Genomic DNA, 26,390 nt, shown 5'->3' with positions numbered 1-26,390 from the left:
TGCACTTTTACCTATATTGTGTACCTTCAGCAACTTCTATGGGGTTTTTTATTTTCGTTTTGTTTTGTTTTGTTTTGTTTTTTGAGGTTACTATCTAAATCTGCAGTATCTTATGTTTAATTTTAATTGCTTTTAAATAAGTTTCCAGATTTTATGTTGTTTACACAAAATCTCAGTAAAATAAATCATTAACATGATGCAGTGGTATGGACATTGTCCTGCACAAAGTCTACAAGAATAGTTCTGAGCAATGTGAACTGCCTCTCCCAGCTAATACAGCATCTTACCTGTGTGACTCATAAGTCTGTACATTTAAATTTCATTATGATTCCTTACCTTACTGTCACATCGGGAAAGAGTGGAGAGGGACCACTAGTAAGTTCTTACATTTTTTGACTTGTTTATGAAGTCTACTCACACAGGGAGTCAGAAAGCTTCATTACAGGTGTTCAGGAGAAACAAGACATCAACAAAACTATTTCCAAGTAGTTTGCAATTCTCTTTCTAGTAGTAACCTATTCTACTCTGGGACACACATCTTTATTACAGGTTCATTTCTTTCCTGGCTTTGTGGCTGCAATCACCACCCCTCAGCTACTTGCAGTCATATCTAGTTCAGTGTCCTGACTATGCATAGATTATTTCATCTTCTATTTATTGAAAAGACACAAATATTTCTGTACATGAAGACTTCAATTCTTAAATTATTGGATTTTTGGGAGGCAAATTAGGAGAAATTTGACAACCATTCTCACAATTCCAAAGGAAAATTTAATCTATACCTAACACAGAGGGACCTACCTCTCACGCAGGACAAGCCTGTTTGTTGGTGCACTATATATGATGTAGAGATCTTGCAAGAACATGAGACCCTCACTTAGTCATGGAGGTTATTTTGTGTGAGTAGAATGTCCATGACAACAACACTTAATTTTTCTGTATTGCTAAAATGCTCATAAAATCATCAAGACCTTTTTTTTTTTTTTGACATAGCAGAAAAAACAGGGCATTTCTGTCATTGAACAAAACACCATCCCTGCATTTTTTAGGGTTTGGTAAGTATGCCAGTAGAAGTGATTTTGCAGTTAAGGAATGATAAGAGCCCTAAGACTGAGAAAGAATATCAGCTTGATTTTCAGTTAATGCATTAAAATGTGGAGAATCTAGGTACTTTCACCTTCAAGAAAACAAGGCCACAATTCATAACTGTTTGAGATTCTTACATTGCTTTTTCAGTCAAAAAAGACTGATAAGGTGATTTTATATTTGATATATAAAGTACTTTGGATCAAACTCTAGAACAGGACTCCAAAGCCATAAAAAAAACCATGAGACTTGAATAGGTATGTCATAGCTGTAGATTTTCCTACCCTTACTAAACTGCTTGCAGCAATAGGAAGAAGACTAAATGCTAGCATATGACTCAGTTAGAGGTACATCTTACTGTGTCAAAAACAAAGATAAAGCTTTTGAATGTTTAGCAGTTGGCCTAAAAGTATATACTGAGCCTGAAAAATCTGATTATAATGATGCAAGTGGATATGCTTCCTGTTTGCCTAAGTGAACATTAATAGCCTTTTCTACTGAAGTAATTTGGTTCTGCACCTCAACAACCTCCGGCACAGACTTCTACCAGTGCTGGACCTAAGAAAATAAGTCAAAGGAGGTCAATGTCATTTTAATAATACCAATTTCTGTGAAGAGTATCAATGCATGAATTACTGATACAAGGCCAGGAGGCTAGAAAATAAATACAGAAAGCTTCCTCTTATTCCTCATTATTTCTATTCTCCATTCCTTCACTTTTCTAGGTTGCAAGAACCATAACCTTACTATCCGTATCACTAATTGAAGTGAATACTAATGAAAGTTAGAACCATATTTATGACAAAAAACAAAATGAAAACAAGCCAAAAGAACTTCAAACCAAGGCACTGAGGGCCTTATTATTCTGGGAAAGACATAAATAGAACTTTTTTTAATGTCTCCAGCAGTATATGGGTCTTTTTATCACAGAAAACTCTTCTTTTTTTTAAGAGTGATATGGAAAAGAAACATTCGTATTTCACACAGAAATATTCAAAATCAGAGAGATAATTTCAGAAAGAAGTATTCTGGGCTCAAAAAATGCAAATGTGTGATAGTAACTTTAAGGAAAAGGAACTCTCTAACAAGCTCTTTCTTGAGTTTACTTGACAGGGATACTGAATGACTTTCTTGAATGAGGGGCCTAGGAAAAGAACATTACCTAATTTTTGGTTGACATTTCTTGGGCTGTTTGCTTTCATGGGAAGCATTTTTTGCGTGGAAAATCTTTAGTATTATAGCAATGTTATAATTCTTTCTGCCCAAAAATACACCCTAGCAATACAAGTCATTGATAAACCAAGTTTTATGGACTTTGTTGATCAAACTGTTGTCCAGAATTCTTTCATAATTTGGAGTATAATTATTCATACCATCAGTCATATAAGAACACATTTCTTCTATAAGAATTTTTTTCTTCTATAATATAGTGTAGATCATGCTGTTTTGTGTGGATCTTCAAGCTATTTTTTTTCATTTCTTGGTCTGAACTTGCTTGAGTATTTCTCTGTCCCTAAAGAGATGCATCAAAGCAGAGACACATCTGCTGGAGAAATTCCTTTCACAATTGTCATGCACCAATGAGTGAAGAGGAAGAGGTTGGTGTACACAGAGATGTTACATCTACCCTGATAATTTTATGGCCTTATGCCTTTTAACTTGAACCTAGTATTTGGATTCCTTGGTAAGTAAATCTCCTAGAGGCCTGCTTTTATCCATCTAGTAAGGATATACCCTGCTCACCAGGACAAAATGTGACAAACCAGTGGGTCTCAAAGCACAGTATTGTACTCTACTGTTACTAATATCAGTAAGACAACATATCTCTTGAAGTGTATGGTAAAAAAAAAAATCAGAAGCTTAATTTTAAGGATAAGACCTTAGGGTACTTTCAAAGTTCCAGCAGGTTAGTATTTTAAAAGCAAGATGCTATTGTATCTTCAAAAGGGAATGTAAGTCTTCATGGTGATTTTTTCTGGTAAAGAAATTGAGTGATAAAACTCCAGCATTACTTAAAACTTCATTAGAAATTATTTATCAGGGGGGAAAAGATTTTATGATTTTTTAACAGTAAAGGAGATTAGAAATGTTTGTTCCATTGTTTTTTATAACTACATTTGAATCTGCATTTGAATGTATCATTGAAATTTCCTTGGCAGAAAAAAACCCAAACATTTGGAACAGATGCTGACTTCAGTTATACTGCTGTAATCTTTGAAATCAATTAATTATTCCTAATTTAGTGTGACTGAGGATATACAATATATTTTATATGGTCATATGCAAAATGGAAACTAATAATTTGATATCTTAGTCATTTTCTGTGTTATTTTCTTTCAGGATACAAAAATACACAAATGATACCTTATTTCTCTTAAAGAGAACACACTGCAGATAAATATAAACAGATCCATGCATCTACAGCAAAAATAATGCTTTCACTGAATGGGATATCTTGACTCTCTTAATTTCTTCAAAAATTTTAATGTCTCAGAGTCTTATGAGCCTCATTGTGGAAATGACAAGATAGCAATATGTTACATTTCTATTTTTCCACCCCACATCTTTTCAAGCTTCCTTTTTAACAACAACAATAACAAAAACAATAATAATACAGTTCAGTTCTTCAACTCTATTTCCTATCACTAGTTAAAGGGTACTGTCTGTTTATAGTGCAGTACTTTAGTAATGACGATGAAGCTTAATATTTTAAAATTAGTCTATCTTTTTTCATTGACTCTACTTAGTTTAGGCTACACCAATAAATTTCAAAAAAACTGCAATAATTATTCTGTTTTCCTGGAGGATGATACGCAAAGATCATCATGTGTGTGAATCTGAGGCAACAGCACACACTTTGCACACGTGCCACTCCATCATTTGCATCATCTTTCTGAAGTAAAAGTCTGCCCGTTATCTTAATGTGGTGTTTCAGACTGAAGTGCTAATTTCAAGTAATGATATACCAAAAAATGCAAGTAATGTACCAAGACAGAAACAAAAGTAGCACTGGAAGACATGATATATCATCTTGCCCTATTTAGACCTTGTTAGACGAAATATTGAATCCTATTTTAGTTGCCACTACTAGAGATGAACCATTGTATTAGAGCTCAGAGGAAAATAAGGGGAGTGATCAGAGTTCTGGAAAACCAGAGTTGCATAGAAGACTAAAGGAACAGTGATCACTACCTAAAAAAGAAAGATGGCAACAATCAATTTGCAAAAAGTAAGAGATGATGCATGAAGGTGACTCCTGCAGTTCTCCAAATATGTAATGGCTATGACAAGTGAGTCTAAATGGCAACAGAAGGATGTAAGCATTAAGAAATAATAAAAGGAAGTGCCAGAATACATATTTTTAATAAGGTTGTGGTGTATTCACCATTAAAAGCCTTTGAGAACAAGTTAAGCATATATTAGTAATTACATAAATAGACCTCGTCTACCTCTCCTAATCCCTTGCAGTCGAAGTATTCTGTGAGGACTTTAAATTCTTTAGCTGACTGCTACTTGTTTCAGATTTATTTTTGATTTATTGGACCTATGATACTACCTTTTGATTTCACCATCATACTGTTAGTTACCTGAGCTTTATATTTTCTGTGTTGACCCCAAGATGTGAAGTTGCTGCACATTGGATTTGCATCTAAGGATAATCATGCTCTTTTTTTGAAACTTCCACTAGAAATGAAAGTGGAAGATGATGTTGATTCAGTAAAAAACATGGATGAAGAGTGTTCCATTCCTGATTCTATCCTGCCACTGGTCTCTTTGGCAAAGAAAATGAAGGAACCAGTGATCTGCAGTCTTGTTTTGCAAAATTGTAATGAGGATTAGACAACATAGAATTATTTCCCTTTTTTGCTCTATTTTTGGGAACAAATGGATTAAAAACCAAGTGGTTTCTACTTGGAGATGTTGCCTAGTTAAAAGAGAACTAATTGCCACAACAGAGTAAGCGACTTTCTGTTTTGAGCATTCTGATGAATGTTTGACACCTCACTGTCAAATTCAAAAATGTACAGATTTGGGCAGAGAAAATACCTCCAAAATTTCAGTAAATGTTGTCATTTGTGAAGCATATTAAGTATTCAATGCACGTGAAACGTTTCCTACTACTTTATCTCAGAACGCATGAGACATCTAGGCTCTGTAAAGAATGATATATTTAAAGTGAACATAGAATTACTAAACTAGGTAAATTCTTTCAATGTATATTCTGATTATAGGAAAATACCTTTTTTGAGATTATCAAAGTTTTGGTTCCATTTTCTTGCCACATTTCTGACTAGGGGCAGAGGAACTACATGTTAGTCTTAATTGGTGACGACTCAGTTACATAAGGCTATACATCCAGCTGTACATAGCTCTTGCAGTTGACATGATTTGATGAACTAAAATGCCTTCTATAATATTTGTTAAACATAAATTAGAAATATATTAATCATACTTACTGTTTAAAATGTTCATATCTAATACAAAGTAATGGAATACACAGCAGTATATCTGATGAGCAGCTGAATAGAGAACCAAGAGGCAAAACACATTAGAAATCTAATGCTACTAATTATTCCTGGTGCTGTACTGAGTTGCAGGAAATTATTAAATTAATTGTCTTTAGAATGCTTAAACAGGTATGTACTATTTACAGGCTACATTTAAAGGCTGGATGGATATTATGTATGCAGCTATTGACTCAAGAGATGTAAGTACTGCAAATATTTTATATTATCTTCTTTTTTCCTGAAGTCTGTCTATCTACAAGTGTGTATTTATCCTAAATAAGCAATTTACAATAGAATAAAAAACTAAAATAATTAGTATGAGATTCAGTGGTAACAAAATATGGACAACTAAATGCAAACTGCAAGGTGCTATCAGACAGAGGTAGAATAGAAAAAATATATTGATATAAGTGATAGGAATATTGTCCAAATACAAAATATTGGTGATGCTTTGTGCAAGGTTGACACTTGTTTGGTTGAAATTTTCACATGAACTCTTAGGAGTCATATGTCACTTTTTTTTTTCCCTTTAGGTGTTACAACAACCCAAGTATGAAGACAACTTGTATATGTATTTGTATTTTGTCATCTTTATAATTTTTGGGTCTTTTTTCACCCTGAATTTGTTCATTGGTGTCATTATTGACAACTTCAATCAGCAAAAAAAGAAGATAAGTATTGTTTCATTTCTCTTCTAAAGATATTCTAAAGATATTTTGCAGGTGCATGATATATGGAAAGTATACCCATAGCTTGTTCAAAATTGAAAAAGCTGCAGTATGTTATGACAAAATCATACCTGCAGTATTCATTAAAGTTATAAGATTTTTCATTTAGTGACTAGGACAGATCCTTCTGTTGTCAATTCCCAGATTAGTCTTCCTCAAGTCATTCTACTTTTTCATAACTAAACTTCATTAAGTCTTCCTGCATGATCCAACCCCTTAATTAGGTCCCTACATTAAAGCATTCATTTCTTAGGGTTTTTTCCTTCTTGACTTTTAGTATTCTATGAGCATACACACACACACAAAAAAAAAACCAGCTAGCTAGTTATGAAACAAAAAATAATTCCATCAAACAAAAAAATTATTCAAAATAATTTCATGCAATTAAAGGTGATGTTTTAATGATCTGATCCCAAGTATTCAAGTTCAATTTTGTGGCACTGAACAATCTAAAACTATACAGAGCAGGAGTGGTTTGTAACAATTTCAGGACCTTCTTTTATTGTTTCACACTGCAGATGTAGATAATCTTGCTGGTATAGACTGTCTAAGTAGGAGATGCTCGCCTTTAAAATTATTTTCTTTAAATAGATAAAGCAATGAAAGCTCAAGGACCAAAACAGCTATGAATTACTAGTTTATTTTTACTTTACTGGACTGCATCACTTTCTCTGGGTTTATGTTAATAATGAGAAATATTAAGCAAGATTTTTTGTGTTTCCATATGCTGTACATATGGAAACATAGAGGTATATGGTCAGGGAACCTGTCCAGCTTACAGTCCTTGCATTCCCACATCTTCAAGCTTCCCACACAGTCATCCACAAAGGGCTGTATCCAGTCCTATGTCTGCATTGCCATTCCTGGAATTAGATGTCTGCAAGTATCTCTTATCTAGGAAAACTTTCCATCAAGAGGTATGGGAAGTGCCAAAGATTTTCATTCAAGCTGTCTCTAAAACAAGGTTACTATGGATTTTGATTAGAAATATGGAAGAGCCATAATTCCTTCTTTACCTTCACTGTCAGGCTTCAAAAGCAGGTTAATGCTTTTGCTAAATGCAACTTCATTGAACACAGAACTAATAAAAATAAAAGATTTAAAAGAGAACATTTTGCTCTTAATAGTACCAAGGGTGCTTCAATCTTCAGCGAAGTTTCTCCAAAGTCTGATAATCTATCTTCTCAAGAACCTTGAAGACTTTGGGCCCCAATGCTAATGTGATTGATAAACTAGAGATACCTAAAGCACATTCCTGTACTGAAAATCTGACTTTGTCTTTTTCCTTTGATTCATTAAAATCACAGTTCAGAAGTGACAGTATTGAGCAGCCCAGATTATCTGAATTTATCTCAAATACTCTTTACTGTATCTCTTACAATAAAAGAAGAGAGGTAAGGGAAATGGTATCTTGGAGTTCCAGGAAAATAACTGTAAAAAGATGTTGCTTGTATATTTTTTTTGTTTCTTAGAGCAATATAGTACCAGATGTCCAGACTTCTAGACTAAATGCCTAGATTGTAGACAGATGCATTTGATAGCTGAGAGATTTTTCCTGATTTAGTCTTCTTGATTTTTGAATCACTCAGTTTTTACAGCACTGCATATAAATGTGATTATAACCAGTTCTGATTTCATGTTTTTACTTTGGAGGTCAAGACATATTTATGACAGAAGAGCAGAAGAAATACTACAATGCAATGAAAAAGCTGGGATCCAAAAAACCACAAAAACCTATACCAAGACCAGGGGTAAAATTATTTATACACATCAGACAAATAGCTACTTACAAAGAGTTTTTATTGATACAGGGAGAGCAGAAATATGCCAATTGAAAGTTAGCAGTAACCGGGACATTAGTCAGCAGAAATGGAAAACAAAAAACAAAAAACTGTTTTTCACTTACAACTATTTTATTTATGAATATGTAACACAGGAGGTTGAAGTAAGTTGTTGTATTTGAGTGCTCAATTAGTAACTAGTGTATGCTAGTTATGACTTTATTGAAGTCTCATAAGCCTTACTGCATGTGTTTTTCTACTTTCTTCTAACAGGAAATGTAGAAAAATTACAGTTTATATTGGATGTTTCTTTTTTCTTTTTTCCTCAGAATAAATTCCAAGGAATGGTTTTTGATTTTGTGACACAGCAAGTATTTGACATCAGCATCATGATTCTTATTTGTCTTAATATGGTTACCATGATGGTAGAAACTGATGACCAGAGCAAAGAAATGGAAAATATTTTATACTGGATAAACCTTGTGTTCATTGTCCTTTTCACTGGAGAATGTGTTTTGAAATTAATTTCACTTCGCCATTACTACTTCACTATAGGCTGGAATATTTTTGATTTTGTGGTTGTCATTCTCTCTATAGTAGGTAAGTCTTGTTAATTAAATTAAAAGGAAGGTAAAATTAATAGGATGTGAACTTTTACTTGAATAGAGATATATGGTGAGCTCTTGCCATTGTAAGATTTACAACCAAGTCATTAAACTTTACATTTTAACTTGCAATTTATCTAAACCATAACAACTGTCATAATCATCCAACATTTACTGTGCCTGCAAATATTAAGTATAACTGCTAAAACAGAAAATATACCATTGTAATCTACAGAATATCTTTAATTGCCCAATTTTAAAACTGTGTTTCTAAATGTCTATTGTGATATGGAGAGTAAGTGGTAATGTACCTTGTTTTTTTTTCTTTTTTGTATTTTTTCTTTTTTAGGAATGTTTTTGGCTGAGATGATCGAGAAGTACTTTGTATCTCCCACACTATTCAGAGTCATCCGGCTTGCCAGAATCGGTCGAATCCTGCGCCTCATTAAAGGCGCTAAGGGAATCCGCACTCTGCTCTTCGCTTTGATGATGTCTCTTCCGGCTCTGTTCAACATTGGGCTGCTGCTCTTCCTGGTCATGTTCATCTATGCGATATTTGGCATGTCCAACTTTGCCTACGTCAAGAGGGAAGCTGGGATTGATGACATGTTCAACTTTGAAACCTTTGGCAACAGCATGATCTGCCTATTTCAGATCACCACCTCCGCTGGCTGGGACGGTTTGCTCGCCCCAATTCTCAACAGTGGGGAGCCAGACTGTGACCCTAACAAGGCTCATCCAGGAAGCTCTGTGAAAGGTGACTGTGGCAACCCTTCTGTTGGGATTTTCTTCTTTGTCAGCTACATTATCATATCCTTCCTGGTAGTGGTGAACATGTACATTGCTGTGATTTTGGAGAACTTTGGTGTTGCTACTGAAGAAAGCGCCGAACCCTTGAGCGAGGATGACTTTGAGATGTTCTATGAAGTCTGGGAGAAGTTTGATCCTGATGCAACACAATTCATGGAATTTGAGAAATTGTCCGATTTTGCAGCAGCACTTGAGCCTCCTCTTCATCTACCCAAACCAAACAAAGTCCAGCTGATTGCAATGGATCTGCCCATGGTGAGCGGTGACAGAATTCACTGCCTTGACATCTTGTTTGCTTTCACAAAGCGTGTTTTGGGGGAAAGTGGGGAGATGGACGCCCTCAGAATACAGATGGAAGATCGGTTTATGGCATCCAATCCTTCTAAAGCTTCCTATGAACCAATTACAACCACATTGAAACGAAAGCAGGAGGAAGTGTCTGCTGTTATTATTCAGCGTGCTTACAGACGTCACCTTTTAAAACGGACAGTAAAACAAGCTTCCTTTATCTATAACAAAAATAAAACTGAAGGTGGGGCTGGGCAGGGTATGAAAGATGAAATCCTTATTGACAAGTTAAACGAAAACTCATTTACAGAGAAAACAGATATAACAGCATCAACAGCAGTTTGTCCACCTTCTTATGATCGTGTAATGAGGCCAGTCAAAGAAAAGCATGAAAAGGAAGATAAAGATGGTCAGAAATAAGAGCAAATAGCAAGAAAAATCATATATGTGCAAAGTAGTTCATAGTCTGTAAGGATCATGTGTTTGTGTCAACAGGACTCCTGAAGGAGGTCTATGCCAAACTGACAATTTTTACAAATATACTGTACATTAAAGGTCAGTGCCTATTAAAAGACAGTGACCCCTTGTCAGTGACTGTGACTGTGATAAGAAGAAACAACCTTGACAGGAGGTTACTGTTCTCATTACCAGCTGACACTGCTGAAGAGGAGAGAAAAATGGCTACACAGACTGTAGGGACAAGTTAAAGGGGTGTGAAACCAAGTATTTGTGTGTTTAGCATAAAACAATATGGTAACTCTATCCACTGTTTGCATTTCAACTGCCACATCATATTTTTACAAAATCTGTGTTGGTGGATTCATCTTGTTTTTATTCATATGTTGTTTATTATATGTGACTATTTTTGTAAATGGGGCTTCTGTTGGGGAAGGGAATTAAGTACACCTTTACAGGTACAAGGGCCAGGTGTTCTATTATACAACAAATATACACACAGAAATTATTTGCATGAAGGCATGCTGCACTTATAGATCATGCATGAAAATAACATTAAGTCACAAAAAGCAACAGATTTTTTTAGCACAGTGTTTCTGGAAAGGAATAACAGATTTTGAGGTGCTTAATTAATGTATTCATGTTGTATCATGTTTGAATAAGTCTTAGTATGACTGTAAAGTCCTCTACAACTCACAAGAACAGAAAATATGGTTTAATTTTTGCACAGACCATTAAGTCTCAGAAGGTGCAAACTCCTTCCTAGGTCTGGAGTCACAGATGTTGTCTTTGTCAAATGTCTTTCTGCATACAAATACTAAAGGAATCTGCCTCAGCCCACCAAATTGATCAAAAAGAGCCCTCTATAAAGTTGTTCTGCTTTATCCTGCAGTATTGTTTAGCCATCTTCAGCTCTCAGTAAGGCTGATGTTGTACACGTTAATGAAAAGCCCTCTGCTATGTAAATAATTTTTAACCTGTGGTGCATGTTTGAGCAAACAGATCATGACTTTAGCACATTTATTGCATCAAATATGTACCACAATAAGTGTAGTGTGCAAGCATTCAACAGGTAAAATTATGTATTATCTACCATTATAGATAGCTTGGATGCAATCAATGCATGTTTATATTGCCTATGCTGCTATTCCTTTGACTGTCCAGGATTCTTAAACATGGGAAGCCATACATCAGACCTAAATGAAATGAACTACTCAAAAAGGCCTCATTCCTCCATACCATTAAGCAATATTTTGCAGCTATTTAGGAGCTTATTTGTTTTACATTTCTGAATTTTCAGTGAAAAACATATAGTGTATATCCAAACTGTACAGATGTTGAAAACTACTAAACCTGTTGAAAATAATGTTAGGATTTTATAAGCAAATATAAATACTGTAAAAATCATTTTCTTTTATTTTTCAGCATTATGTACATAAAACAAGAACTGAATTTTATCTTCAGGTTGATGTCACAACATTTTTGTTACTTTCACTCCATAGCACTTTTTCACAGAAGAACTCCTGAGAACAAGATATAACTAAGTGAATGGATAACTGTAGGATCTTATTTTTTACAGTATTTGCCAACATATGAATAATTTCTGTGAAATAAGTTCATAATTTGCTTCCAAAAAGCTAAGTTTTTTTTGTTTGTTTGTTTGTTTTGCCATTGGGAAATGGTCTAAAGTTCAAATTGAATGTCTAAGCAGTGCCTGCATCATAAGTTTTCGGATATAACCTTTCTTTCAGAGAATCCTAACTCTTTTCTCATGTTTACTCACAGATTTTTTTATTTCATTCATGCTGCACTAGAACAGTTCTAAATATTATCTAGGGTCCACGATATTTTTTCACAAAGAGAAAGTAGCAAAATTGTATAATCCAATCCATCAGGACATTTTGTGTTTCTTACACAGGAAAATTACACAGGAAACTAGATTACTTTTATTAAAATTATTGACTAAATCTGTATTAGTGAACTGCATGCAGGAAAATGCTATTACCTTAATTGATGCTAAAGAACATTATTAATGCGTCAAAATAATAAAGATTACATTTTTTATTGTACGTTCCTTTTGTGTTTATTATCTGACATTAATATAAAAATGGGTATGCTTTTAAATCACAGAATGAGAGGATACTGAAAACCTCTACAGCAGCTACACTGTTCTTGCATGTAAGAAAATCCTTGGGACTTGCTTGTTAGTCACTAATTAGGAATTTCTTACTTGATATGTGTTAGATAGTGAGCATGAGGCTTTTGCATGTATCAATAGCTCTGCCCTGAGTGACTTCATGCAGCAGCTCCATGCGGGGGGTGCACAGCCATCGAATACCAGAGCTGCCCTGAGTGTGTCCCGGGAGGCTCAGAGCAGCCACAGGCATGAGAACTGAGTGTTCAAGGGTTTACAGAGACAAATGAGGACAAAAAATAATACTAGATTCATGACATGCCCCAACTTGGGTCGAGAGCCAGTTTATTCTTGCTGGGTGCTGTTCACAAACAGGCTACAGAGTATCTCACATTTGAGTGCATTTCTGAAAAAGATGAAATGGTGTTGGAATGTATAAATCATTGGTCTTTTCCTCAGGAATTTTAAAAATCTCTCTGGAAGTACCCCATTCCTATAACCAACCATTTGTGGATAACAATAGGGGAAAAAACCAAATACATCTGGAAAGTGGGCCTGTTTCTTATTAATTGTTTCAGTGAATTTCTAAAAATATTAATTTTACATGCTTATATAATTTTATATTGCATTTCCCTACAACTTACAATGAAAACAATCACAGTGAATACTGAACTTCATTTGAAACCAGTTGATGAGCAGTTGTAGTCTGTATGCTTGCTTAGTGGCTAATGCAGAAATAAAAGAGCATTTTCCCTGAAATTCATAAGCAATTTTTCAAGGGAATGAAATTTTTCTCTGAAAAATTGTTGTGAGATACATTATGAAAAAAGAGGTCTAGAGCTTTGATTCAAAATGCCTAAGTATCAAAATGAAAATATAAGTATTTTCAGATTATGAGGACAGAGTATGTCTTAAATTGTTACCTTTAAAAGTATGTAAAAAACCCCAACTTGTTTCTCATACCTCTAATAGGTTTTAAATGTTACAGAAGCCTAAATCTTGCTTCAAAACAAGACAAGCAGAACATAAACACAGCAGGAAAATCAGAGGATTGTTTTGGCCAACAAGGAAACCCAAGAATGCTAAGTGCACAGTGCTTCTTTGGCACCTTCCTGCTGCTGGGGGTGAGAACTTGTGACAAAGGAGCTGCACGTGTAATGGACTTGCTAGGAAAGGTCACTCTGCCAGAAGAGCCAAGCAGCTTCTCCTACAAACTCCGCGCAGGTTGGGCTCCACTCCTTGTCCCTGGTGGCATCACTGCCCGCATTCCTGGTGGACAGACTGCGCTCCCATTCCACAGGAATGCTCTTTAGCAACCTTTGTTTCTGGTGTCTAGAAACTGTGGCTGGGGATGCTTTCACCTCCAGAGGAAAACCCTAATTTCACTACGCTTTGCAACTCTGATGCTCCAGGATGTAAGGGGGGAGGGGGGTGTGGGAGGGGAACAGAAGTTTCTCTATCTGACTCGACCCTATTGCTGTTGTATTTCTAAGAGAAGTGCACATGACTTGAAGTGCTCAGTTACATTATGAAACGAACGGAACCGCGTAGTCGCACGTTCAGCCACGAAACGCCAGGAAACAACCACATTCCCAAAGCATTCCCAGCGGCACCCCGGCCGCGAGCGCTCCCGAGGCACGGCCGCCTGCCCGCCGGCAGGGGGCGCCCAGGCGCCGGCAGCTCCCGCCGCTGCCCCGGGCCCGGCCGCGGGATCCCGCCCCGCCGCCTTCCGCGAGTTTCCCTTCCCGTGTCTCTCCCGCCTACTTGCCGCCCCAGCCAATGGCAGCACGCCGTCCTCACCCTTCCGGAGTCCGCCTGCAGTGCCGTCGGCTAGCGACGATGGACGCGGAGGTGCAGCAGGTGGGCGCCACCGCCGTCCCGCCCCGCGGAGGGGAAGGAGGGAGGGGTTGGAGCGGGCAGGACTGCGGGAGGCCGGGCTGGGGCGGTGGGCGCGGTGTCCCCGGTGTCCCGGGGCGAACCGTCGGCACCGATGACCCGCGGCCGCTTCCTCGCAGGCGCTGCTTAATTACTACTGCCAGGAGGGGCTGTTCCAGCACGTCCGGGCCGCGGCGGACGAGGCGCTGGCGCGGCTGGGCGCGGACCCCGTGCTCCTCTTCTACCGGGCCTACGGCGCGCTGAGGGCAGGTAACGGTGCTGAGGGCGCGTTGAAGGCGGGTAACGCTGAGCGCGGGTAACGGCGCTGAGCGCGGGTAACGGCGCTGAGCGCGGGTAACGGCGCGCTGAGCGCGGGTAACGGCGCGCTGAGCGCGGGTAACGGCGCGCTGAGCGCGGGTAACGGCGCGCTGAGCGCGGGTAACGGCGCGCTGAGCGCGGGTAACGGGGCGCTGAGCGCGGGTAACGGCGCGCTGAGCGCGGGTAACGGCGCTGAGCGCATAGCGCACGGGCCGCGCTCCCTCCCGTGCGCTTCCTTGCCTCGCCTCCCAGAACCCAGCCTTAGTCCGCTGCGATGCTGCGGAGTCTGAATGCATTCCTTGTTGAGTGAATTGTCGGTGTGTTATCATCTGTCCTGCTCCAGTTTGAGTGAAACTGATCTAGGCAGCATCGTACCAAAGTGAGAAATAGCACGTGTTTTTCTTTTTCGTGGTTTCATGACCAAGGGTCAGGTAAATGGGTTACTTGGAGGGAATTTGAGCCTGCCCAAGTATATATTGCATTTGATCGGCAACTCACTGTGTCTCCCAGCTAACAGCTCTTCCCTTCAAAACAGCTGTGTTAGTTTTGTTGAGTCCTCTGTCTCCGGGAAACTGACAGCTATTACCTAATGGGATAAATTATACTCTACGTGTAAATTATGCTGTTCTGAGAAGTTTATTGAGCAACATGTATATTCCAAGGATGTCGGAAATATTAACAAACAACCCAACATGGGGAGAGCTAAGTCTGGGAAGGTGTGCTGGATTTGAGGGAGTGTGTCTATACCCAAACTCCAAGGTGTTTTTATATAAGAATCCTATCATTTCTCAAGCTACTGGCTAATTTGCTAATTTTCAAAATAAAATAGTCACACAAAAATACTGGTTATATAAAGAAGCAAAAAGAGCTGCTCAATGCCATGTATAAAACAATAAATATGATTTTCATCTTTCAGTTAGCAGAATTACTGCAGAATTAGTTGGTATAATTCAAGTTCTTTGCATTGAGATGCTATTTTATTTCCTCTGTCTGTTTGAAAGACTGGCACAAAAGTTAAAAGTGGGTATATGCATAAGTAACAAAAGCATAGAAGAAAAAACAGAAAGGAAAATTTAAGTCAGATTGATGTTTGATGATTATATTTTTTGTCTTGAAAGGTGTGATAGCTTATTCTGTGCTTTTTTTTTACTAGGTGATGTCCAAGAAAGTATTCGACAGTTGGAGTCTATTAAAAACAAACCAGAAGTGTTGCTTTGTACAATGATGGCTCTGATTTATGCCCATAAAAAGAGCCCTAATCCAGGTATGCCTATTAAAACATTCTGTTTCATGTTTTAAACAGCTCTGTGTGAAAGCCTGAGAGTTGTAGGCTCAATCTGCCTAGGTTAAAAAGGTTTACTCTGGCTTTGCATTTGACATAAGATCTATTACTGAATTGAGTGATGCTTACCAAGATTGTAAACAAAAATACCAAGCCACTAAACTGAAGCATAGGAGCAAATGTTAAAATAAAACACATACACACCCACACACAAAATCTGACTTATCTACTGTGATGAAGAATCTTTGAAGGAAGAAAAAGATTGAAGCAAACTTCTTGTGATTTTTTGTTCACTCAAGTCTGATATTGGTACTTTTCAGTAGAATTGCAACTTGAAAAATTTTTAAAGCCATGCCATTTCTATCTTTTGAGTTATCCTGGCTATACAAATGTAGAAAAGAATTTTGCAAGTTTTCGTATTCCTTTCTCCAGCCTAAAAGCTGGAATAATTTTGTTAGGTAGAGTAAATTTATCAGGTACATTGAGTGGTTGTTAAAGTATTGCTGCAGTATCTTTCTCGCTATGGACGTTTATAGCTGCTGCTGACAGTTTGTTAAACAGTTTGATGTGAAACAGCTCTGACGAATGACATTATTCTAATTTGAGTCCCTGAGGATTAATATTGCAGGATAGCAAAATTATTGTGGATTTCAAGACTCTGAGAGCGAGAGCCTTTCCCTCATTCATTAGGTGGGCCACCATTGTCATAGCAGGAGATAAGGTTGGCCAGGCAGGTTCTGCCTTTCCCAGTGCCTGGCTGGGTCTGATGCCCTGGGTGTCCTGTAGGTGCTGTGTGATAGCACTCAATAACCTGATCCGTGACCTTCCCTGGCACCAAGGTCAGCTTGAGAGGCCTGTATTTTCCCAGATCTTCCTTCCTGCCCTTCTAGATGCACATCAGGTTGGGTATCCACCAGTCATCTAGGACTTCCCCAGTTCTGGGACCTCCCCATCAGCCGTGTTGTTGGGAACCCTCTTCTGCCTTTGCCATCTGTACCTGATAAATATTACTAATTGGGTGGGATTGTTTGCATGTTTATCAATGTACAGTACAGAAACAGTGTTTGCTTTGGAAGCCCTTGGCCTACGTGCTGTTCTTTTATAATGTCTTGAGGGGCTTTCAACAAGAGCTCTGATCAAAACCTTTTCAGATCGAGATGCTATTCTGGAGTTGGATGCAAGATTGAAGGAACAACGTAAAACAGCAGGACAGCAGGCTCTGTACTATGCTGGCTTGTTTTTGTGGCACCTTGGTCGTGAGGACAAAGCCCGTGAATATGCTGATAGAATGATCAAAGTGTCTGGTGGTAGTAAAGAGGTAACTGGTTCTTACCTTTCTGTAATGTAAAAGATTAATAGGACAATGCATACTCAGAAGCTAGACTTATGGCACTAATGCTCTTTGGAAGTTATCCTGGACTATTTTGTGTTCTAGTATTTTCCTTCTTAACTATTGTAAATTCATTTGACACAGCTGAGTAAAGTCCCATAATTTTTTTTTACTAATAATAATTTTCAGTTAGTTAGTAATAAATAATGGCTTCATAAATGGAAATAATTTGCCAGTATTAGGCCAGTATTGCTACTTGATACCAAGCCTCATAATTCCTAGCAAAAAAATAAGTGATATTTTTACTAGAGGGAGACATCTGGATTTGAAGTCTCAATAATACTCAGAGGATTTGGGATATAAATTATTAGCTGTTGTTAAGGTCAACATTTGCCTGGGGTTTTACTGAAATAAGTGTTATATATAGCATTGTCTTTAGCACTTATATAGAGATACTACAATTCATTAATATCTTGAATTTCTAAAGAGGTTTCTGAAAACCTATGATGTTATTTTTTAAAGGAGGATCCAGCTTCAGTTCAAAGAGAGAAACAAAATAATTGGCTTGTTTTTTATAGTTAAACATCTTTGAAGCAGAGCTGTTAATATTGAATACCTTATTTTACAGTTATATCAAACAAAAATGTTCTGCTGTGTGGATCACTACATTGTTCAATCTGTAATTTATAGTTTTCTGTCTAATCTGTTACATGAGTTAGAAATCTGCAACTATGCTAAACATTAGTTTCTGAAAGTATTATTTAAGTAATGACTTAGCTTTCAAACTAAGTGATTAATTTAAATTGGTAGTTATTTTAAATAAGAACTAATTTATTGGCTAATTTATACTAATGTAGAAATAACTTATATTAATGAAGAAATAATTAAGGACATCACAAAGCAATAATATGGTAGTTCCTAAAAAGACTAAGGATAGGTCATTTTGGTAAAATAGCAGTATTTCTGACTTTGCTTATTGAAGCAATAGAAGTTTGGTTTTGTTTGCTTGTTTTTATTCTTAGGAAATATTGTTTGGGTATGTTGCTTAGTGTGAAATATTTCCAGCTGAACTATTTAAAAATATTCAAAGTAATTAATTTATTTTTTTAAGACACATGCATAGAAAACAAAACGTCCATTAGTACTTAAATATATAGTTGTTTTTTTAGAAATTCACTTATGATTAGTTCTTTCTCTAGTTTGGTAATGTGAAATTATGTTTGAATGTTTACATCGGATTTTTTGGTAAATCAGATTTTTTGGAGGTGGTTAAGGGTGTTTAAACTTGGTGAAATAAGATTTGTTTAGTATATACTTACTTTGCTAAGATAGTTTATGTATTCCTTGTATAGAAGTACAACATCTGCCTTTCTTTAAAGAAATGCTCGAGTATATAAAGTTCAGCCAGTCTCCATTGCATAGCAAAATCATGACCCTCATTGTTAGCAGTTACAAAATAGGGCTCTTCTACTAACCTTTGAGTTTTAACTAACAGACCCATTTCTTTATGTTCTAAAAGAACTAGTGATATTTTATATTTCAAGTTTTTGTTTTGATGGCAATCATAATTTGATTAAATAATTCAGCATTTCAAAATAGATTTTATTTACTTAAGTTACAATTAATGTTTGGAACACATAAGAGAAATAAATTTCATTCATCATAAGTGGTAAGTTCTTCAATGAAAAGAAACATTTTGCTTTTTAATTCTTTAGGTGTTCTTTGTAAAAATACTTTTGAGGATGTGAAAAATGTCAAGAGTTTTACCTTTCACATAAGAGTTTTTCTTTTTAATCAGAAAGTAGAAGAAAAACTTCCAAGTTTCTTCTTTTTGCAACACCAGTATGTTTTTTGGTGTCTCATATAAACAAAATCTTAAGAAAACATTGTGCTGAAATGTTTGCAGAAAATATTCTGCCTAATATGGTCATGTTTGTGAGGTTTTGTTCTGACTGCTGGGCATGTTAGACTTGTTAAGGTGCCATTGGTGTTTTTTTCTAATTCTGTAAGTAAACATACTATTTGGTTAATTTAACTCTGGAATGAATTAGCCAAGTGTTAGGTTATGCTGAAGACTGGTTATAATTACATCTCTGATGCAGTTAAAATAGATACTCTTAAGTCCTCTATTTAGGTATTTCTGCTTATTGTATCTAGTGTAACTTCCTATTACCTAGTTAGCAAAGAATTCCAATTTGTATTTTGTTAACAGGGGTTAATTTTGAAAGCATGGCTTGATCTCACCTGTGGGAAAGAAACTCACATTAAAAAAGCTCTGAAATACTTCGATGAAGCACTGCAGGAAGGCAATGATGTTTTTGCACTACTTGGTAAAGTAAGTTTACTTCACTATTTTAACTCTTCCTAAATGATATCTTAGTCTTGTAGAGTGATTGGAGAGATGCTGATAAGAGTAGTGCATAATGAGCGTGTCCAAGGAACAGAGATAGAGCTTGGACTTTGTAGGTAGTTTTGGGTTCTTTAGACACCAGTGTGAAAAGAAAGGTATAGTTTAAATTCAGTCAATCTAAATGTGTGCTGTTGTTACGATTTTGCTATGCACATGAGAAAACTTTCTATGTATAAAATGAGTTTTAAATGATTTGAAAATGTAAAAATGTGTAGTCCCTTCCTTTCTGCATGGGACACCTATGCACATTACAGAATTTTTGTGTGTCACAATGCAATAGTTAAACACTGTAATGTGATTTTTTTATTTATTTATTTTTAACACTCTTTTTAAGTTGCCTTTAGTCTATTTCATGTGTTCATTATATTTCATTGAAGGATTGGCATGAATTGTTTTCTTTACACATTTTCTGTTTCAGAGCATATTAGTTTATGTCACAGGCATTGTTGCTCATTAACTTGATGTTTGTTTATTATTCCAAAGCTAAATGTAGAAAAAATTGTTCAATGAATATTAGAAGACTGAAGTTCAGGAGAGTGTGCACAATGGTATTTGGTTAGGTGTGTCTGCTTGGCTGCATGTGGACCATTGAATTAGATTAAGAGCATATGTCAAATGTAGTTACTTAGTAATTAGGGTTTAGACAGACACGAATCTCACTAGGGCCTAAAAAATCAACTCTCAAAATCTAATGTGTTTGCATAATTTCTGTCTTAAAAAGATGAAATAAAACAGCATACATACTTACCATGGAATATGGTAAGCAAATTCAAAGCATCAAAGCAAAACAGGGTTTAAATCCTAAGTTTATTTCTACTTGAATTAATTTAAACCTCTGAATCTTGACTTCTGAAAGTTTTGTATTTGGACTATCCTGTAAATTGCATTACAGTTAGAAAAATGTTAATTCTGGCAGCAATAGTTATCTGCTGGATGTGGGTTTTTGCATAGTACATGCCTCAGAGCTTGAATAAATATTTAATCAGTGGGTTGTGTTAAATATCGTAAAATGTATTTGAAAACTGATAAAACAAATTTACTTTTCAGCTACGTCTGTCTATTGCTTGCAACTGACTAGTAAGTTGTCAGTACTGCAGTTATCTTTGTTACAGAGCACTTACCACACACACCAGGCTTTTGACATCATCCTTTGCTATTTGATTGTTGCAATATGTCTAGTTGTGGTTGATACTCAGGTAAAACCACTACTTCAGGAAAGAGTTCTTTCTCTCTAGCTCTTTTTCCTAGTTTCTGTATGAAGGAATTTCTGAATCTTCTCACATGTGTGAGTGCTCAGGCTGCTGATATGACTTCTCTTCCTTCCAGGCACAGTATTTTGAGGTCCGACAGAATTATTCAGGAGCTCTGGAAATTGTGAACCAGATAATTGCAAACTTCCCAAACTTCATTCCTGCATTCATAAAGAAAATGAAGCTGCAACTCGCTTTGCAGGACTGGGAGCAGACAATTGAAACAGCCCATAGGTTGAGTATGAAGTAGCACACCACTAAGTTCTTTTCTTGCTATGTTTACACCCAAAGGACACTTTGAAACAAAAGTAGATAGGTTTCCATTCATTGTTAATGAATCTGAATTAGTTGCATCAGTTTCTTAAAAAATAAATTTCAAGTAAATAAAGTTTTATTAGAAACCAGCCTTTCAATTGTATGAGGATGCTACATTGATACATTAATCCATTTTGGATGGAGGAGGATCTTTCTTGAGATAGGCACGAAATAAGAGCTGTGCTTTTGGTTGAGATCCATGATGTTAAATGGCTATAAAATACAAGTTATCCTATTCCTGTTTTAGGATAAAATAGATGATTGAGCAAGTGTTTGGTTTCTTTACATTCACCTTTTGTTTGGCTTTAGACTATTGCAGAAAGATCCCCTCAACTTAGAAGCCATAAGAATGGAGGCCCTGCATCATCTGTGCAGGGGAGGAAATATATCTGAGGTGAGTATTTATTAGCAGAATGTTGAGCACAACATAGGGCATGTGGCATCTAGTCCTACAAAGGCTGTCTTCTTAATGTATTCTCATATACTTTGGCTGGTCCTGTGCTGCACTAATCTGCAGGAGATACATTCACCTGTTCTGATTTGAGTGGCTACTCTAGATTATTGCTGGGGTGTTTTCTGGATGTGAAGCAAATGAGAACTTTTAACCTTCATCTTTCCAGAGAACAGGTGTCAAGCCAAACTGAAATCTGATCTGTGCAGCTGAGTGAATGATTTTGATTTGAATCATCAAAGTGATCTTTTTTGTATTAATGCTTTTCTGATACATTCATAAGTTGTTGTAAGCCGTTCATTATTTTAAAATATTTTATTAATTGAAATAAGGGAAATTGTGAGGTCTTGTAGTGATAGATTTTTGGAAGCAGGTCATAGTTGTTACACCAGTGTTTTGTTCACCATTTTTTGACAATTATTGTGGATGTTTTTCAGCTTTAAGTATTCTACACTATTTTTTCTTCTACTCCCAAGATCCATTTTCTTTCACAGGGCTATATGCATGTATTTTGTATGTACAGCATTTGCACCATTTTCAGGAAGTTCTAAAATACCTGGTCTAAATTGTCACCAAAAATTCATTCTGTATTTTTTCTCATTATGGTATAAAAAACTGGTATCATTTAAGTGGAAAGTTAGCAAAAAAAAAGTGTTTTCATTGTGTTGTAGGTGTTTTCAAGTTGTAGAATAAAAGGTATTTATGTTGCTCAACACATTTTTGGTTATTGCAAAGAACTTGGTCATTAGCCTCCTTACAATCAAATTTAAGTCTTGTGCACAGTCATGGGAAATATGAAGAAGTAGTAAGAATTGCTGATTCTAGTTGAAGCCATACAGGAAGAAACCTTGCTGGACATCGTAGAGTGTTAACTAAAGATTCTGGAGTAAAATGTTACATGTAAAGTAAGAGCTGTGTCTAGGGAAAAGTTTCAAGGTCTTTTAGATTTATACATTTCAGATGTCTGCATCTAAAATCGTATTAAAAAACTGAATACCTTATTATTGTATGTCCAGAAAATCCCCTTCGGTGTTTTGAGAAACTTGGAAGTGCTTTGCTTTCGAGCATGTGTGTCTGTATCACACTGAAGCCCAAACGGGAGTCACAGATCAGATCCCTCAGACTTACCTTGCTTTTTGGGACTCCTCTGTTATACCAGATTTAGCTCAAGCGTGGATAAAGGACACATGGTCTGCTTTATTTTATTTTATTTGTCACTTTATTATTCCAAAGTATAGGCATAGGAATTCTCAAGTCTTAACTCCTCAGCCTGAAAACCTCAGAATTTAGATTTCAAGATATTAGTGCATAGTAAAAATATGAGCAATTTATAGTGAAAACTGTTTGACTGTCCTAATTTATTTCTTTCTATTACTTATTATATTATTGTTTTTTCTCCAAGGCTTCAGCAAGACTGGGAGACCTGATTAAAGCACTGGATAGATTAGAACCACGTAATTCTGACCTATTCTGTAAAATGGCTTTAGCTTTCAGTCGAACAGTGAGTATGCCCTTCTTTTTCCTTAAGCAGCATACAGTTGATTATATATACCCTGATTTTATTCTATTTTTTGGTAGGCAAATGTTAAATTTCTACTAAAAAGTGGAAAATTGTGGACAATTGAAATAGTTTAACTAATGTAGCCTTGGTACCCACATTTTTCAAGTCTTATATTCAGCATGAATTACAATGTTTAAGACATCTCATTCCAAAATTGTTTTTATTGTTTGCTTTTAAGTGAGGTACAGTGAAAATACACTCAAATGTTCACCAACCATCTTCTTACTGTACAAAAGTGACAAGGTTAATCAGGTAACCTTGAAAGTGAAGGTTTCTTTGATCTCTGTATTTATCAAAAATTGCTGTGAAGAAGCACTCAAAGCAACTATTGGTTATTGTATGGTATTGTATATTTATGTTTGAATCCACCCCACATTAATGTCACAGTTCTTATAGAATTACTACAGACTAATATGTTCTTACATGAGATGATGTTGTCTCTCCTGATCTGGCTATATTCAGTATGTTTGTCTAATGAAATCTGAAAACTGAGAAAAGCATAAGGCTTAAAGATTGTTCTTACCATTAGTGTGGCCGGAACCAGCTCATCCTTCAGCATACACAAACCTTAGTACAGAGAGCATTTGATTTGGCACCTGACAATGCAGAGTTTGCTACTGAACTTGGCTACCAAATGATTTTACAAGGGAAAGTGAAAGAAGCTCAAAAATGGTACAAGACTGCTATGACACTTGATGAAACAAGTGTTTCTGCACTAACTGGTGAGGTCTAATGCTTCTTTTTGATTTTTGCTAGACACTGTTTATTGGTTATATTTTCCTATTACTGATGCTAGGAAAATCTAGAACTATTAGAACAGGAGCACTGTTTTTTTTTTTTTTCAGATTCACTGTGTGCTTTCTTCCTTGTGGCAACAGTGTCTCCTTACTGAATATGACTTTTGAAAAATTAATCTTTCCTGTTCTAAATTAGGGCTTCCAAAGAAATAGTAGGAACAGAAATTTTGCTGTATTTTACTTACTTTATTATTTAATTTCTGTAGTACCAAAGAACTAGAGAACTCTGGGGCATTACAAAAATAAGAAAATCAAGGGCATGATAGAACAAGCTGTCCATGTCCTTATTTTGTCCAAATTAGCTTGAAAACCATAATTAAGTGAAAACATCATACTTTGGATGTATGTGTTCCATCCAAAAAAAACCCATCTTTTATAGTAAGTCCTATTTGTGTCAAGAAAAGTGAGTGTAAATATATAATATTTGCCTGTCAGATTTTTCCCTGTATTTTTTTCCTCTTTGACTGTGCCATGGCCTAAACAGTATTGAAACTTTAGAGTGCGGGAATGGTTTTTGTGTGTGCTTGAGGTTGTTTTCCTTTTTGTACTTCTTCTGAATTTAGAAGCCAGACTCTGATGCTTCTGCTTAGTCTAGAACCAGTTGAAGATTTACCATTTCAAACTGCTATATAGCATATTAATGTATCAATCATTTTTTTGAGTATTTAAAATTTTCATTGCCATAAGTCTTGATCCATTCTTTCTTTTTCTATCACTGCTTTATGAGTAGGTTGAGGAGAGGAAGAATTAGTTCTGGAAAAGAAAGCATGTGCTTGACTAGGAAGATGAATTTGCAGTAAAGTCTTTCCATGTGTTACAGGAATTATCCGTTGCCAGCTAATACAAGGGCAATTAGAAGATGCAGAGCATCAGTTGGAGTTTCTTAATGAAATTCAGCAGTCCATTGGGAAATCTGGGGTAGGAGGCATCCTTCTTTACTGAGATACTTTGATTACAATCTGAACTGTGGCCTTCTAGTACACGTTCTATATTTCAGTCACTTGAGTAGAGCATTGTTAATGGAGTACTGTTAAGTCTAAGTTTCAGGTTTTCTTTCTATTTAAGTCAATGTGTTATTTAACTTGGCAACCAAGCTGTTTGCTTGCAGAGCAAAAACATCACTTTCTAGCTGTGGTTTTTCTCTGAACATAAGTTTGAAATGTCAGGGAGGGAAAATGTTAATTATTTTCAGGATTTTGTCATCAGACAAATGTAAAAGTTCTTGGACACATTAAATTAATGAATTGATAGAGTAATCATCAAGTGTCCTTTACAACATACTAAATGTCTTAGAGTATCTGTAAAAATAAAGAAGTAGGTAGCATTAATAATTACATAGTATTGCATGAGTAACAGATAAGTGTATCTGGAATATGCAGAATATTTGGAGTTTTGTGTTTGTTTTTTTCTTTTCTGTAGGAATTATCTTTCCTGCATGCAGTCCTAGCTATGAAAAAACATAGGAGACAAGAAGATGTTTTTGCTTTATTGAATGATGTTCTAGATACTCACTTTTCATCTTTGTGTGGATTTCCTCTCGGCGTGGAATATTTTGAAAAACTAAACCCTGATTTCTTACTAGAAATTATTAGAGAATATCTTAATTTTTGTCCATCACAGGTAAGCACCTGTAGATCACATGTGTCTGAGAATGGGAATTTTTCATTTTGGGAACAGTTAAGCATGAAGCAAAAAAAAAGAAAATTTTCCCTTTTAAGATGTGAATTTATTTGAAGAGTATGTTTTGGGATATTACACCACTGTTTAGTCAAACTAATTATAGAAATATTCATTTTGTGATGTGAGCAAGTAGCAGTAATGACACCTGAGGAAACTTGGGATATTTATTCAATGCATTGTGTGTGTAGTTGCACTGTCTTAGTATCTCCTAGGAAACTGTAATGATAGAGTGACTAGAGCTATCTCATTATGAAAATAGGATGTTCACACTGACCACCCTATTAATTAAATATTTTTGTTGGCTTAGGATATCTTTTCAATATACATAAATTTTTTCTTTGGTAAAAATAACTGGAATACTTTTTATATTGTTCATTCCAGTGAAAAATCTCACTTGGGTGGCTTAATTTTCTGTGGCTGAATTTGTATGCTCTAATTTTGGTAACAAAGGCAGGTAAAACTTAATAAATTTAATGGGGACCTGACATCTTTAAAGCAGAAGAAACACATTTAAGTTTTCTTTAAATAGTGTCTTCCCTAAATAAATTATTTTTCTAAAATAGCTGGGAGCTGACTTCTGTTATCCTGTCATTATTTCTAGCCTAATTATAGAACCTTTCCATAGATATGTTTATGTAATGTTTTAAAATCTTAACAGGAAAACAAGTAGCTTTACATTTTTATGGACTGCCTCACCATCTGTAAGAAAATAACAATATTTCAAA

At 36.0% G+C, this 26,390-nt stretch overlaps 2 protein-coding genes across 10 annotated transcripts in view; both read left to right on the top strand.

Annotated features, from left to right (window-relative positions):
• The window catches only part of LOC110469652 (sodium channel protein type 1 subunit alpha), an 88,792-nt gene extending 76,461 nt beyond the window's left edge, over positions 1-12,331 (top strand). For all 4 annotated transcript variants that reach the window (XM_085584339.1, XM_077785025.2, XM_077785024.2 and 1 more), the window contains 5 exons: positions 5,741-5,794; positions 6,128-6,265; positions 7,969-8,073; positions 8,433-8,703; positions 9,058-12,331. In XM_085584339.1, coding sequence (XP_085440465.1) covers positions 5,741-5,794; positions 6,128-6,265; positions 7,969-8,073; positions 8,433-8,703; positions 9,058-10,226 — 1,737 coding nt within the window. In that variant the 3' untranslated portion in view covers positions 10,227-12,331. The remainder of the gene's footprint in view (positions 1-5,740; positions 5,795-6,127; positions 6,266-7,968; positions 8,074-8,432; positions 8,704-9,057) is intronic.
• Positions 12,332-14,104: 1,773 nt separating this feature from the next.
• The window catches only part of TTC21B (tetratricopeptide repeat domain 21B), a 37,899-nt gene continuing 25,613 nt past the window's right edge, over positions 14,105-26,390 (top strand). For all 6 annotated transcript variants that reach the window (XR_014956537.1, XR_014956540.1, XR_014956538.1 and 3 more), the window contains exons 1-11: positions 14,105-14,256; positions 14,412-14,541; positions 15,743-15,853; positions 17,023-17,189; positions 19,414-19,536; positions 20,938-21,095; positions 21,486-21,570; positions 23,030-23,128; positions 23,718-23,910; positions 24,806-24,903; positions 25,405-25,605. Coding sequence is in view for 3 of the 6 variants with exons in the window: in XM_021528595.3 (XP_021384270.1) it covers positions 14,176-14,256; positions 14,412-14,541; positions 15,743-15,853; positions 17,023-17,189; positions 19,414-19,536; positions 20,938-21,095; positions 21,486-21,570; positions 23,030-23,128; positions 23,718-23,910; positions 24,806-24,903; positions 25,405-25,605 (1,446 nt within the window). In the remaining 3 variants the exon portion in view is untranslated. The remainder of the gene's footprint in view (positions 14,257-14,411; positions 14,542-15,742; positions 15,854-17,022; positions 17,190-19,413; positions 19,537-20,937; positions 21,096-21,485; positions 21,571-23,029; positions 23,129-23,717; positions 23,911-24,805; positions 24,904-25,404; positions 25,606-26,390) is intronic.

This window comes from Lonchura striata, chromosome 7, assembly GCF_050655825.1.
Source record: "Lonchura striata isolate lonStrDom1 chromosome 7, ASM5065582v1, whole genome shotgun sequence".
In the NCBI taxonomy this organism is placed as follows: Eukaryota; Metazoa; Chordata; class Aves; order Passeriformes; family Estrildidae; genus Lonchura; species Lonchura striata.
Note: the sequence above shows the minus strand (reverse complement) of the source record. Positions and strands in the feature narration are given on the sequence as shown.